Source organism: Embiotoca jacksoni, unplaced genomic scaffold (assembly GCF_022577435.1).
Source record: "Embiotoca jacksoni isolate LCO1_2020_lvr unplaced genomic scaffold, fEmbJac1.0.p SCAF_20, whole genome shotgun sequence".
NCBI lineage: Eukaryota > Metazoa > Chordata > Actinopteri > Embiotocidae > Embiotoca > Embiotoca jacksoni.
Genome location: NW_027185341.1, coordinates 9,529,155 through 9,541,642, shown reverse-complemented (window position 1 = coordinate 9,541,642; position 12,488 = coordinate 9,529,155). Strand labels below are relative to the sequence as shown.

At 40.5% G+C, this 12,488-nt stretch overlaps 1 protein-coding gene across 1 annotated transcript in view; it reads right to left on the bottom strand.

Moving 5' to 3' along the window:
• Positions 1 to 12,488, bottom strand: part of cacna1g (calcium channel, voltage-dependent, T type, alpha 1G subunit) — a 182,819-nt gene that overhangs the window by 97,493 nt on the left and 72,838 nt on the right. The window contains 2 exon segments of the mRNA XM_069156162.1: positions 2,166 to 2,351; positions 5,798 to 5,949. Of these exon segments, the coding sequence (XP_069012263.1) occupies positions 2,166 to 2,351; positions 5,798 to 5,949 (338 nt within the window).

Here is a 12,488-nt window from a genome sequence, read left to right as displayed (position 1 = left end):
ATCCAGGTCTTTTGTGCAGCATCCCCACTGACTGCTTAACAACCAAACTGAGATGACGAGACTCTGGGAAGTTCTATAAGGGAAGACCTACATTTGACAAATCTTTACTTTTCTGTTTGCAAAGAGATTAAACAAAAGTTTTGACTGTGGTCAGAGCCATGCTAGCTGTTTCCTCCTGCTTCCAGTCTTCATGTTAAACTACCAAACTATTAAAAAAAATTTTTTTTATCTGCATATGCTTTTGATTAAGCTCTCTCTCTGTAAATGTTTAAATACCATTGCACTTTACAGTTAAGTAAACCTCTCATCCCTGCTGGCAGGTTTGTGACATCTCAATAATTTATGCTTAATGATTTTCTAATATATACTTTTACTAATGTTTTTCACTCTGCTTTGTACTTTTTTTTAATATTCCTATCTTATAATAATTCTCTTTTTTAATTACTATTTCATCGACCTTGCACTGTTTTTTTTAAATATGTATTGCATCTTTTATGTGTCTATTCCTTCTTTTGCTTTTATCTATGTGAAGCACACTGAATTACATGTGTACAAAATGTGCTACATGAATAAACTTGCTTGCTATTGATAATCAATCCGGGCTCCAGCTTCATAATTATTAGTCTTCTCAGCTAACTTTCAGGACCAAAAGCAAACATGCATATTTCCCCAAAAAGTGACCTAAAGACCCAATTCCATACCAGATATTAATTGATAGTTCTTGCTTCCCCTCTTTTTTTTAATATTATTAATATTTTTGGGATATAAGGGGTGACTTTGACAGGAGAAAAAAGTAATAATAAAAAAGGAAAATAAATTAAAAAAAGAAAGAAAGAAAACTGACATATTTTAGGTTGTTAGATGTATAATTTTAAACATTGTTTTATTATTTATTTTATCAAATCTTTTCAGTAGTACATCAAGCAAAAGTGGAGTCAGTTCAGCGAAAATGTTTTGACAAAAATCTATTTATAGGGAATAACACAAAACACATGGTCAATGGAACTGGACAGTTTCGTCGGCCGACTGTTGTGGTGTTCTTTGAATTATGTATCCTGGAAACAAAAACAGGAGAATGAACCTCAGATACAGTTCTGTGCAACATTTTGGCACTTCAGTCTTTTTTTTTTTTTTTTTTTTTTTTTTTTTTGCATTGTTATCCATCTACCAATACCATCAGAGAGGCGTCTGATTGTCCCGAATTCTTTCTGCAGCGTGACAACGAGTCCAAACATGCAGTCATGCAGATTTATCTTCCGCCACAAGAGGAACAAGGACTCCCCCAACAGATGATATGGTCCCTACAGAGCTCTGATCTCAACACCATGGACAGGCCAGTGCTGTATATACAGTAACACAATCTAACATATAAATGTAGGCTGACAGGAGGAAGAGAAGAAAACGCAACAAAAGACATAGACAGATGCGCTACATAAAACAACCAATTGGGGGTGTTGTTATTACGAAGCAGCTGACTCTGCACTGCGGTCTGCCTTTTATTCAGAAACAAAGACGCTGGAGCGCTACTGGAGCGGAGGGATCAATGAACGGGCCTCCGCTGTGTCAACTTGGCAACTCTTCACTCAAATCAAGGGCTGTTTATCTATGCATATATATACAAGGCCTTTGAAACTTTGTGTGTGTTTGTATATGTGTGTGTTTGTACTGGAGAGCCCGCATGGCCTCATATACATCTGAATCTACACAACACGCTGTTGAAATTGAGCAGTAAAAGGCTGTGATGTATCTAACACATATGTACAGAGGCATGCTGTTGACTGTTCAACTGTTTCCTTCTTAATACATGAAGAACCATGTCTGTTCTGTTTGTATTATTTGATGATGAAGTGTGTGTCGGTATGTCAGACAAGTCCAAAGAACCTACACACACTTTTTTGTTGTTGAGCTCAGCCACAAAGCCTAAATAGGCAGAAAAAAGGAATTACGGACTTTGGACCAAAAGAGGGAATCACTTAGTCTTGTCATGCCGTCGACTGATTTCAGTCTTACAAACACACTCGTATCTGAAATATTGCCATGATTGAACTCCCTCTGATGCTATTCTTCCATTAGAATTTTTTTATAAGCTTGTAAGATTGCTAGATGTATGTTTTGTGCACTGTGGGACAGGATTGGAGGTCAGTCACTCTCCCCACTCGGCCTACCTGAAGATGAAGATGAAGAGCATGAGTAGCATGCAGAAGGTGGCCACGTTGTCCATGGTCTTCATCAGCACCACCAGCTGCCTCTGCAGGGCCGGCATGAAACGCACCAGCTTCAGCACCCGCATCAGCCGGAAGGTCCGCAGCACCGACAGACCCCCGCCCTGCTGACCCACGATCTCCCACACGCTGTCAGAAGAGAAGACACACACACACACACACACACACACACACACACACACACACACACACACACAGAGTTCATGTTAGAGTCTAATAAAATGTTTTCATATCTGACAGCCAAAATCCCTCTCTGATAATCCCAGATCTCAGACCAGTTCAAATGTCATGGAGCCCTGCTGCTTGTACTGAATCATTGTCCGCTAGTTCTAAACATGATTTGCTCCCCAGAGGAAGAGGTCCCAACCACAATGACATCATTGTAATATAGAGCTGCAAAATAATTTTCAAAAAAAAGAAACACTTGGTACTAATATTTTCACTAAGTTATAAAGCATGCAAACGCCACTCACAACTTAGTAACAGGGAGCTGCATGTTGCTTATTTAGGCTTTATAAGGGATTTGGGAGTAATTTATTTATACTTAATTAAATCATTAAAATATGATCAATCTTCTGGCCAACTGGGGTCAGCAGAGCAAGCCCACCACTAACATATCATGACATATGACCTTATGAACGTTTTCACAAACAGTTACCTCACAATTAGCAATATTAGCAATCATTTGTTGTGTTCGTAGTCACCCAATGAATGTAAGTCTAATGTTCAATCTCCTTTTAGCTCTGCTTTTGGTCTCCACCAACTCCTGATGGTAACATCAGGTTTGATGCACCACCACGTTCACCAGATTCTAGTCAGTAACTTTGTCCGACTGCTATTTAATCCTGTGTTTGAAATTAGTTTGATGAGAGCCAGTAGAGTGAATCATGAGCATAACATTGTGGGCTGTAAAACCAAAACAATGAGCTAAAAGAAGCTCAAAGTCTCCATGGAAATGAGGGGAACTGCAGGGTGTGGTGATAATTCTATAATGTTTTTTTTGTTTTTTTTTTATCAAAATAGCACAGAGAAGCTTTAAAATCATGATTGGGATAATATCTTAGACTAACATCTTTCATTACATCAACATTTAAAGTTTTAAAGATCAAATTCTGTATCTATTTGTAGTTAATAATGTTAAAAACCAACCAATTAGTTACAATATATTTACAGATACTTTAAAAAAAATAATAATTTGATGACGTTATGAAAACAGCCAAATAAAAACTATTTTAAAAACAGACAAACGTAATGATATCTTTCAGTCACAGTCACAGCAGCAGTTTCCCTTTTACTGCTTATAAGTGACAAATTGGAGCATGTGTTTCCTTGTTTCGGTGAGATCTCCTGGCCTGCCTTGATGGACGAACATATCACTTTTGTTCCGCGTGTACCTGCCAGTTCCCACAGTTAGAAAATAGAAACAATAAAACATTTATTGGAAATAGTGAACTCATTATTCTAGTGGTGTGCCATCTCTGTGTTCTCTGCAACATCGTGTAGCAGACTATAAACTGCAACAAAGAGTCTGTTTATAATTTTTGACCATTATATTTTCTATTCACATTGGAATATCTGTGATATGTTGCTTTTCAGATTTGGAATTGGGTCAGTTAAACCTTTATGCTTTGCTTTGGCTGATTTCCCTCAGGATCCATTACAGCCTGATGCATTAGTTGTGTAATAACGTCTACAAGCATATACGGTGCAGTAAAAAAAGTACTCAACCCCAATTTCTTCCATCTTTGTGTGTACCTCATACTAAACAGATGGACAACCTGAGTAAACACAAAATTAGATTTGTATGTAATAAAGTCAAAAGATTGTCTAATACTAACTGGGCCTGTGTACAAAATAGTTAGTTACTAAATCCAAAGAACTACCAACCCTGTCCAAACAAATCATCATCGTTAAATAGACATGTTTGCTAAAAGTCATGTCAAAATAAAAAGCAATTCTCGATGGATGAGGAAGAAGGTGACTGAAATACATCAGTCGGGGACTCTGGGACTCCACAGTGAGAGACCTTATCTACAAATGCAGAAGACTTGGATAAAAGGGGGAACCTTCCCAGGAGTGGCCGACGTTCCAAAATTCCTTCAAGACCCATTAGTGATGACTCATCCAAAAGGTCCCAAAAGATCGAAGGAAAATACAGGTCAAGGCCTCAGTATTTGACACTGCAAGACCCTGGACACAAACTTTAATTTTGCCACAACACATCCTGATGACCCTCAAACCTTTCCGGAGAATGTTCTTTGGACTAATGCGTCAAAAGTAAAACTGTTTGGAAGGCCGGCGTCCCCTTACATCTGGCCTAAACCAAACACAGAAAGAACATTGAACCTACAATGAAGCATGGAGGTGGCAGTGTGATGTTGTGGAGATGACTTGCAGCTTCAGGGCGAGTTGCCATAATTGAGGGAGCAGCGCGGTATCACGCCAAACATGTTATATGCCCATCAGCCCGCGAGTGTCAGTGTCACGTTTAACTCAAACCATGTTGTTTTCCTAAACCTAAGGTGGCTAATACGAAGGCAACTTACTTTTCATGCCTAGTCGAGGCAAAGCATGACAGTGACCAGGTATCCTTTAGTGGACTGATGTCTGCATTACACGCTTTGGCATAAGACCGGGTTGGAGGGAAACATTGATCCTATTCTCAGACAAATAATCGTGAAAGGGAAGGTCAGGTCACCAGTCCGTGAATTGAAGCTCAAGTGTACCTGGGTTATGCAGCAAGACAATGATCCCGAATACAAGAGTACATTCACTTCTCAATGTTTCAAAAGAAATAGAGTTAAAGTTTTGGAGTGGCGACCTGTGGCTCAGCCGGTAGAGCGGGTTGCCTAGTAATCGAATGGGTGGAGGTCCATCCTTCTGTCCACGTGCCAAAGAGCCCTTGGGCAAAACACTGAACCCCGAATTGCTCCTGATGGCAGGGGGGCACCTTGCCTGGCAGTTCTGCACCATTGAAGTGTGAATGTAAGTGTGAATGGGAAACAGTGTAAAGCACTTTGAGACCACTGAGGTGATAAAGCTCTATGTAAGTGCTGACCAGTTACCTCGTCCAAGTCTGTACTTGAACCCTATTGAGGACCTGAAAAGAGCAGTTCTTGCTGCAAACCCTCAAATGTAGCTGAGCTAAAGCAGTTCTGCAAAGAAGAGTGCATCACAGTTCCACCGCAGTGATGTCAGAGACTGATCTCTGGTCCTCGGAGGTGTTTGGCCGAATCGGTTGCTGCTGAATATCAGAGGGTTATTACTTTGTCAGATTGGAGAATTAAATATCAGATCTTTTTTTTTTGCCTCAACAGATACATAAAACCTTCTTGTATTTTCTGTTTACTCAAGTTGCCGTCGTTTGATGTTAAATTTTGTTTGAAGATCCGACTCAGTTTGATCCACACAAAAACAGAAGAACTCAGCAGGAGGTCGAATAGTTCTGCATGGCACAGAGCGGGGTACCTTCAGGGTTTGTGTTCCCAGTGGCATCATTTCAGATATAGAAACAAAAGGGCAGAACAGGATAGGATGCATCATATCAGGGCTTTCTTTTGGCCCCCAGCGCTCACCTGATGACCACAATTATGCCATCGAAGATATTGTAGGGGTTCTTGATGTAGCCAAAGGGCCCGTAGACCAAAACCTTCAACAGCATCTCCAGGGCGAATAGACTGGTGAAGACAATGTTACTGATCTCCAGGGCATTGGTCAACTCTTCAGGCTGGAGAGACAGAGACAAAGAAGATTGGGTAATTAGTGCATTGTTACCTTAGAAACTAACATAAAGGATATCGATTTCATCTGTACTGTTGATAAAAACCTGAAAATCACCAGACTGGTAATGAAGGATGTTCATACGACTACAGCATCGACACCTATGCGTCACATGTGCACAAGGCAATATGCCAGTGACTAAATCCCAATTCAAATATGACAAATCAGTCACGGCTTCATTTTCAAACACACACAATAAACACATACAACCTTTATCTCGCACTGGGGCGCACACCAATCACAGCGCTGCCGTGCAACGTCTGCTCGAAGCTCATCAGAGGTTTGGACTGCCGCTCACATCTCGATCAAACAACCGGTGTGCGTGCGTGTGTGTGTGTGTGTGTGTGTGTGTGTGTGTGTGTGTGTGTGTGTGTGTGTGTGTGTGTGTGTGTGTGTGTGTGTGTGTGAGCATTTGAGCATAGAGAGAGAGAGAAAAAAAAACAGGCGATGACAGCAAGCAGACAGACAAGAGAAAAAGAACACGAGCCAAAAAGATAAAAGGTGCGGCACATCACAAAATACGACACGGTATGTAAATCAGACTTTTATGGAGAGTATCCGTAATTATCGGCGAAGGAGAAAAGAGCCGGTGGGCGTGCTGTTATGTGTCCGTGGACCGTGTAACACCCGAGACAAGGCTTCACGGGGCCTTTCATCTCCACGCAATAAACAGTTTGCACAACTCAAACTCGGTGTCACGTACACACACATTACGCTGACGTGACGCAGCGGATGGGAGGCCTTCAACAGGCCCGATCCGAGGTCGCATGTTCTCCGTCAAAAGTGTGTGTGAATGTCGATGCCTTTCGCCGTGTATTTTACAATCTCAGTGTGTGCGTGTATAAATAGAATCGTTATCCCCAAACTGAACCGCGAGGTAATGCAATGTAATGTAAACACGGTGCGTGCCATTAGGCCTGTCCTGGTGGGCCGCCACTAATCACTGCACACCATAACAGTTACTCAACACCACCACAGATACACAGAGAAAAGGAATACAGAGATTAGCATCACCAGTCCAATAACAGCTCCTTGTGCTGCATTACGGCACCAGTTTGTCTAGAGCTCTTAAGCAACGGAGTCGCTCGGTTATTATGAAATACGGTCAGCCACGGTGCCGTTACACCGGATTCAGGTCAAACAGTATGGGGAAGATGGCGGGTGCAGTGTCCCTGCTTTGAACCCGTAAGCATTTCAAATGTATTTATGGCTAAGCTTTCAACTGGTACATTAAAAAAACATATATATATATGTTATACCATTTGGCAGAGGACAAAAGGAAATGTAGTAACAATAAAGAGTAATCATTTTAAAAGAAGCTCCTTATCTTGTTTTTGTGTACACACTCTTTGCATTATAGCAGGAAGTTAGACTTCCAAGTCTGCTCCAATGAGCCAGCTTAGTTTAACACAGCAACTCAGCGCATGACCATAAAAACATGAATTATTGTTGTTACCGTTTGATTTAAAAGAGTTAAACAAAGAATACCTGTAAATTAGGGATCTTTAAAATAGAAAAGGATTTAGCCACAGTTGTAAATTAGCCATCCACGTATTTTTACAGTGATGTCCTCTCTTTAAAGTCTATGCTAAGATAACTCAGCTTTCACTGAGTGGACATCCACATAAAAACCAGGGGGAATTCTTCCTTTGACTTACGCTTTCAGCTAGAATAAAATAAACAAACAATTTATATAACAGCAGCATTGTAGTGACAGCTCACAGAACTTTTTGTATCTGAAAGTTGAAATGGGTCATTCACTGACTGCATGTACGCACAGCGAAACAAAAAGTAGTCAAAAGCAAGCAGCATCCACAGGCAACTTCAATACGAGGATCCCGACAGATTATCTGAGTGTGAACAAGTAAACACTTACAAGTCATTGCTTGGTATTAAGTCATCATTCCCACAAGACCTGAATGTAGGTTAGGTCCAAAGGCAAAGATATGAGACCAACAACACCCAGGGCTAATATTGCACCATTAACTCTGAGCCTGACGCTTCCAAATTGAATTTCACTGGCGTTTGATAAATTACTCCACTCGTATGATGCCGCTTTCAAAAAGTCATCATACGAACATGAGAAAATAGGTTGTAATTGGCTTTCAACTGACCCACACGACCTGTACGAAAAGGTTTTAAAGTGTTTTCTGGTCCGTCGCCCATGTGGTTCAGGTTTCAGTGAGTGAAATTACTGAAAGCAGCATTGACTGTTGGTGGGAGAGGTGATGTGAACAGCAATCTCCAGGATCAAACTAAAGCAATTCATCCACCCATTCATCCAACCAGACAGGGGTGGGTTAACGTGATTGGTGCCCAGGGTCAAATACAGAAACTGTACGGCCCCCTGTTCTTCTCACGTCTTTAAGTATCTACCGGCACTAATCTTCTTTATATTTTCACACGAGCCCATATTTTGTATGCTGTAATACTATTTTTCACAGGTTACTGTGTGGCAGATCACATCTGAGGTCCTATTTGTCTCACCACATTATCAAGTAAGAGATATCTCCTATAAAACTGGTCCACAAGATGAAATGTTCCCTGTTTGAAATGAATAAAGTTACTGAATTTAACTGACATTAAATAGGACAGTTGTCTGCTTTGCCCCGTTGATAATTCAGCACTGAACCCAGACAACACATTATCTGGCACTATAACACCATTATGCTAATTCCAGCTTTGTTTCATTATTTAGTCCCTTCCTGGGAAAATGGAAATGTAAGATACTTTAGGCGTGTAAGCAAACAATCAGTGCTGTTGTTTTTATGCTGAGGACATATGTGATGTGCTGAATGACCAGATTTGCATGAGGAGGCTGTCATTGTTCGGAGTAGGTTGTTCTCTGTTTCTCTGACATGTTTCCAAGCCTGTCAGTTTGTCACAAATGGTATTATTTATCATGTTACAACAGTTTAACTGTTTTTGAAGGCAAAAGGATGTCATCCCACTTAATAACAGTTTAGGGGCTTGTTTCTTTATTCATAAAGTTATACTTATATTGCAATTGTTACGTACTGTCTAACGATTATCAGTACTTGTAAAAATGTCTTGACTTTGAAGAAAGTAGTTTTCATGCAGTTTAGGGGAAGAGTGTAACTCTGGTTGTTTTCTTTTTAACAGATGGTCCTGAGACGCCTCATTTGCGAACTAACGGTGGACACAACAATTTACAGACGTCACCTAAATACCTCATATGCAGGCCATTGGCGGATGTTAACTAGCCGGCGGCACGCAGAAGAGCTTCCAGTTATCAAAACAATTCAGACGGTGCCATAAGAACACAGTTGTACTGCTACCAAAACGACGCTGCGCCCTTTATACTTCTTCTTTGTAGATGCATGACGCATGAAGGTCCAATTATTTGTAAAACTTAGGCCATACAAGTGTCTCAATAAAAACAAATGAAATAGTCAAAGTTGTCATATTGTTATTGATATATTGATTCATTCAGGATGTGAGCTCAAAGCCACGTTTTGATCCGCTACTGTTTGCCCTGTTAAAGTTACTGCATGCGTTTAAACAAACTCAACATTTCCTGTATCCATTTCAAATGAAACAGCCCTCCAGCATTTCAGTAGAGACAACGGCTTCATTTCTTAAAAAAGGCTTTTATTGTAAAATATATGCAGGCACCTGTTGCCACTGAAATTGGACAATCACAGTCTAAGTGAGTAATCTGGAACAACCGTTGAAAATAGCAGGATTTTTGACGATTAAATTAAAGAGATGAAAACATACATTATTGACCCCTGTGCAAAAACTTGCAACTGTAGTCACAGTTGTTCCACGACGTCAGAACCAGCATCAACTTCCCCGTGTCATGCTCCCATGTTTGGGCTTGCGTGTGACAGGTGGGCTCCAGTGCTTCAACACACAGAACTACATCCCTGCATATAAATACTGCAGTTCCATACCCAGCTCTAATACTGTCTGGCTCTCACACAAAACTCTGCAGCTGCATCTTATCTGACCTTTCAACACTTTATAATGTGACTCTTCTGTGATCAGCATATCAGTACTGACACCCTGTATTCTTGTTGCTCTTCAATATATCAAATAAGCTATTAAAATTATATGCAAATTCAACAACTTCCAATTTGTCACCACTGCTATTCTAAACAAAGAGGTGGACCGAAACACGGAAATATACAAACAATTGTGAAATCAGTGTCGACTTGTTGCCCTAAATTGTTCCATTAATAGTTTAAAAGCGGTGTATTTTACCCCATTGTTGTTATTATTACTAGCATTTTAATGTAATCTCTATCATGAAACCTCCCTGTCTGTCAAGGGAATAATGTACAGAAAGGACGGCGACACTGTTGAAAAAGAATAATTTGCCCACAGCTCCCGCCAGTGAACCCTGCTCCCTGAAAAACAAGCTTCTTCTCCGTTTCATCTCACCTCTTTGTCATCGTCTGTGTCTCTTGTGTCTGTCTCTGGGTTCACAGACACAGATGAACCTGTTCGTTTGATCCCGCTGCTTCATTGTGCCCATTCATTTGTACCTCAACAAGCACCGCGACGGCAAATCCTTCATATGCTCACACACACACACACACACACACACACACACACACACACACACACACACACTCACCTCACGCGCACACACACATTGTGTGATTAAGGAAAGTTCAAAGGGTAAACAAATGCAGGGGCACTTAGATGTTTGTGTGTTCTTGTAGATGAATGCCCTCACACACAGTTATGAAGAAAACACAGTGCACAGAGAGGTGGAGCCGAAGTTACATTAATAACCACCGGCCTCACACATAAACCCACACAGCGAGCTCTACTCCCACACTGATACCCATGTATGCACACATTCTGTATGTCTGTTCTGCACAGACTCACACCTACGACCATGCAGGCAGACAGACAGACAGACAGACAGACAGGCATGCACACATGCAGCTGTATAGTACAATGGATGCGTTTGATAAGCCAGAACAAGAAGTACACTTTTTTATGAGGTGAGACTTGGACTGCAGACATCTGGCCTTGAGACTGAGGTTCAGGTCATTATTTTTCCCCCACTGTTTCTGCTGCACTATTGTTCCAGCTTGTATATTAGACATTCCTCAGACATCATGCAGGATTACCGCACGAGAATGAGACCATAAAAAGCCGTTCTCACACAAAGAAGGTAGAAAAACAGACCAACAAACACACATGCTAGCATCACCAAAGGTGCACAGCCATTAGCTTATCAAACAGGAGAAATGTCTTAATTGACTAATGGCCTGCGAGGTGTGTGCTCTTCCTAGTGGGAGACGGATGTGTCCACGCGCGAGTGTGTACGTGAGAAAGACACTCACACTTTTCTAATTGCTTCTTTTGATGGCTGTTTCCCGGGTAATGAGGCTGCAGGAGCATTAGGAGGTAAAGTGTGTTAGATGAGGAATAGTGTAATCCAGTTAGCACTAATGTAATGTCACCTAATCTGATGTGATCTAATCTAAACAAGATGCTGCTCGCCGCACCGCGCCAGACTGTCAGTGATACAGCAGTGTCTGTTGTGTGTGTGTGTGTGTGTGTGTGTGTGTGTGTGTGTGAAAGTGTTTGTTAGTTTAATCTCGTGTTTTTGTTGTTTTTTTTTGCTGCAGAAGAGAACATTTCAAGCATGAAATGGAGAATGAGACACTCACCACTGAGGTTGGCTGTGATTTAATCATAATGAGGAGGATGTCTGATGCCTTATCTCAGATGAATGAATCATTTGAAACTCTATACGAGCATCTTAACATTATTTAAGAGAGAACTACTCAGGGTTCATGACTGTGAGGAACTTAATAGGGCTGTTTAGATCTGTCCGATACCACTACAGGGCCAATTGTGTCTCAGTTGATGAATCTCAGGATAAAAAACTAAGTATAAGAAACTTAATTCTAGGGCTGGCTACAGCATGTGTCTGGCAATCTCTTGGCCAGCAGATACTCAAGGCTGCTGGGAAATAGTCCAGACCATAGTTCAATGTAAAATGGTCAATTTGTCAATTAATTAAATTCATTAAAACATACAAATTATAATCTTAATAAAACAAAAACCAATGTGTAAATAATACAATGTGTTATGTGTTATAAGTAACATTGTAAGCTTACTGGCTACTTGCTGTATAGCTTCATATCTAATAGATGCTGTATCATTCAGGTAACAATCTGTTCATCTAACACTTTGCCAGAAAGCAAATATGCATATTTTCATAATTGTCACATTATTCCTCCAAATCTGGTGTTCAACAAGGCCTAATTTTAGGGTCCTTGTTTTTTTCTACTTTAGATAAATGATATTATTAAACATTATGGTGGTTAACTGTCATCTGGTATCTAAATAAACAGACTGACATTTGAACAATGAAATAAATTACCATGTGGTTTGAATTAAACAAACTCCTTTCATAGTCTCATTTACACATTTGTATTTCTGTAGTGATTTAAATACCAAACTCTGAGCACTTTACAATTTCGAACACATTCTGAA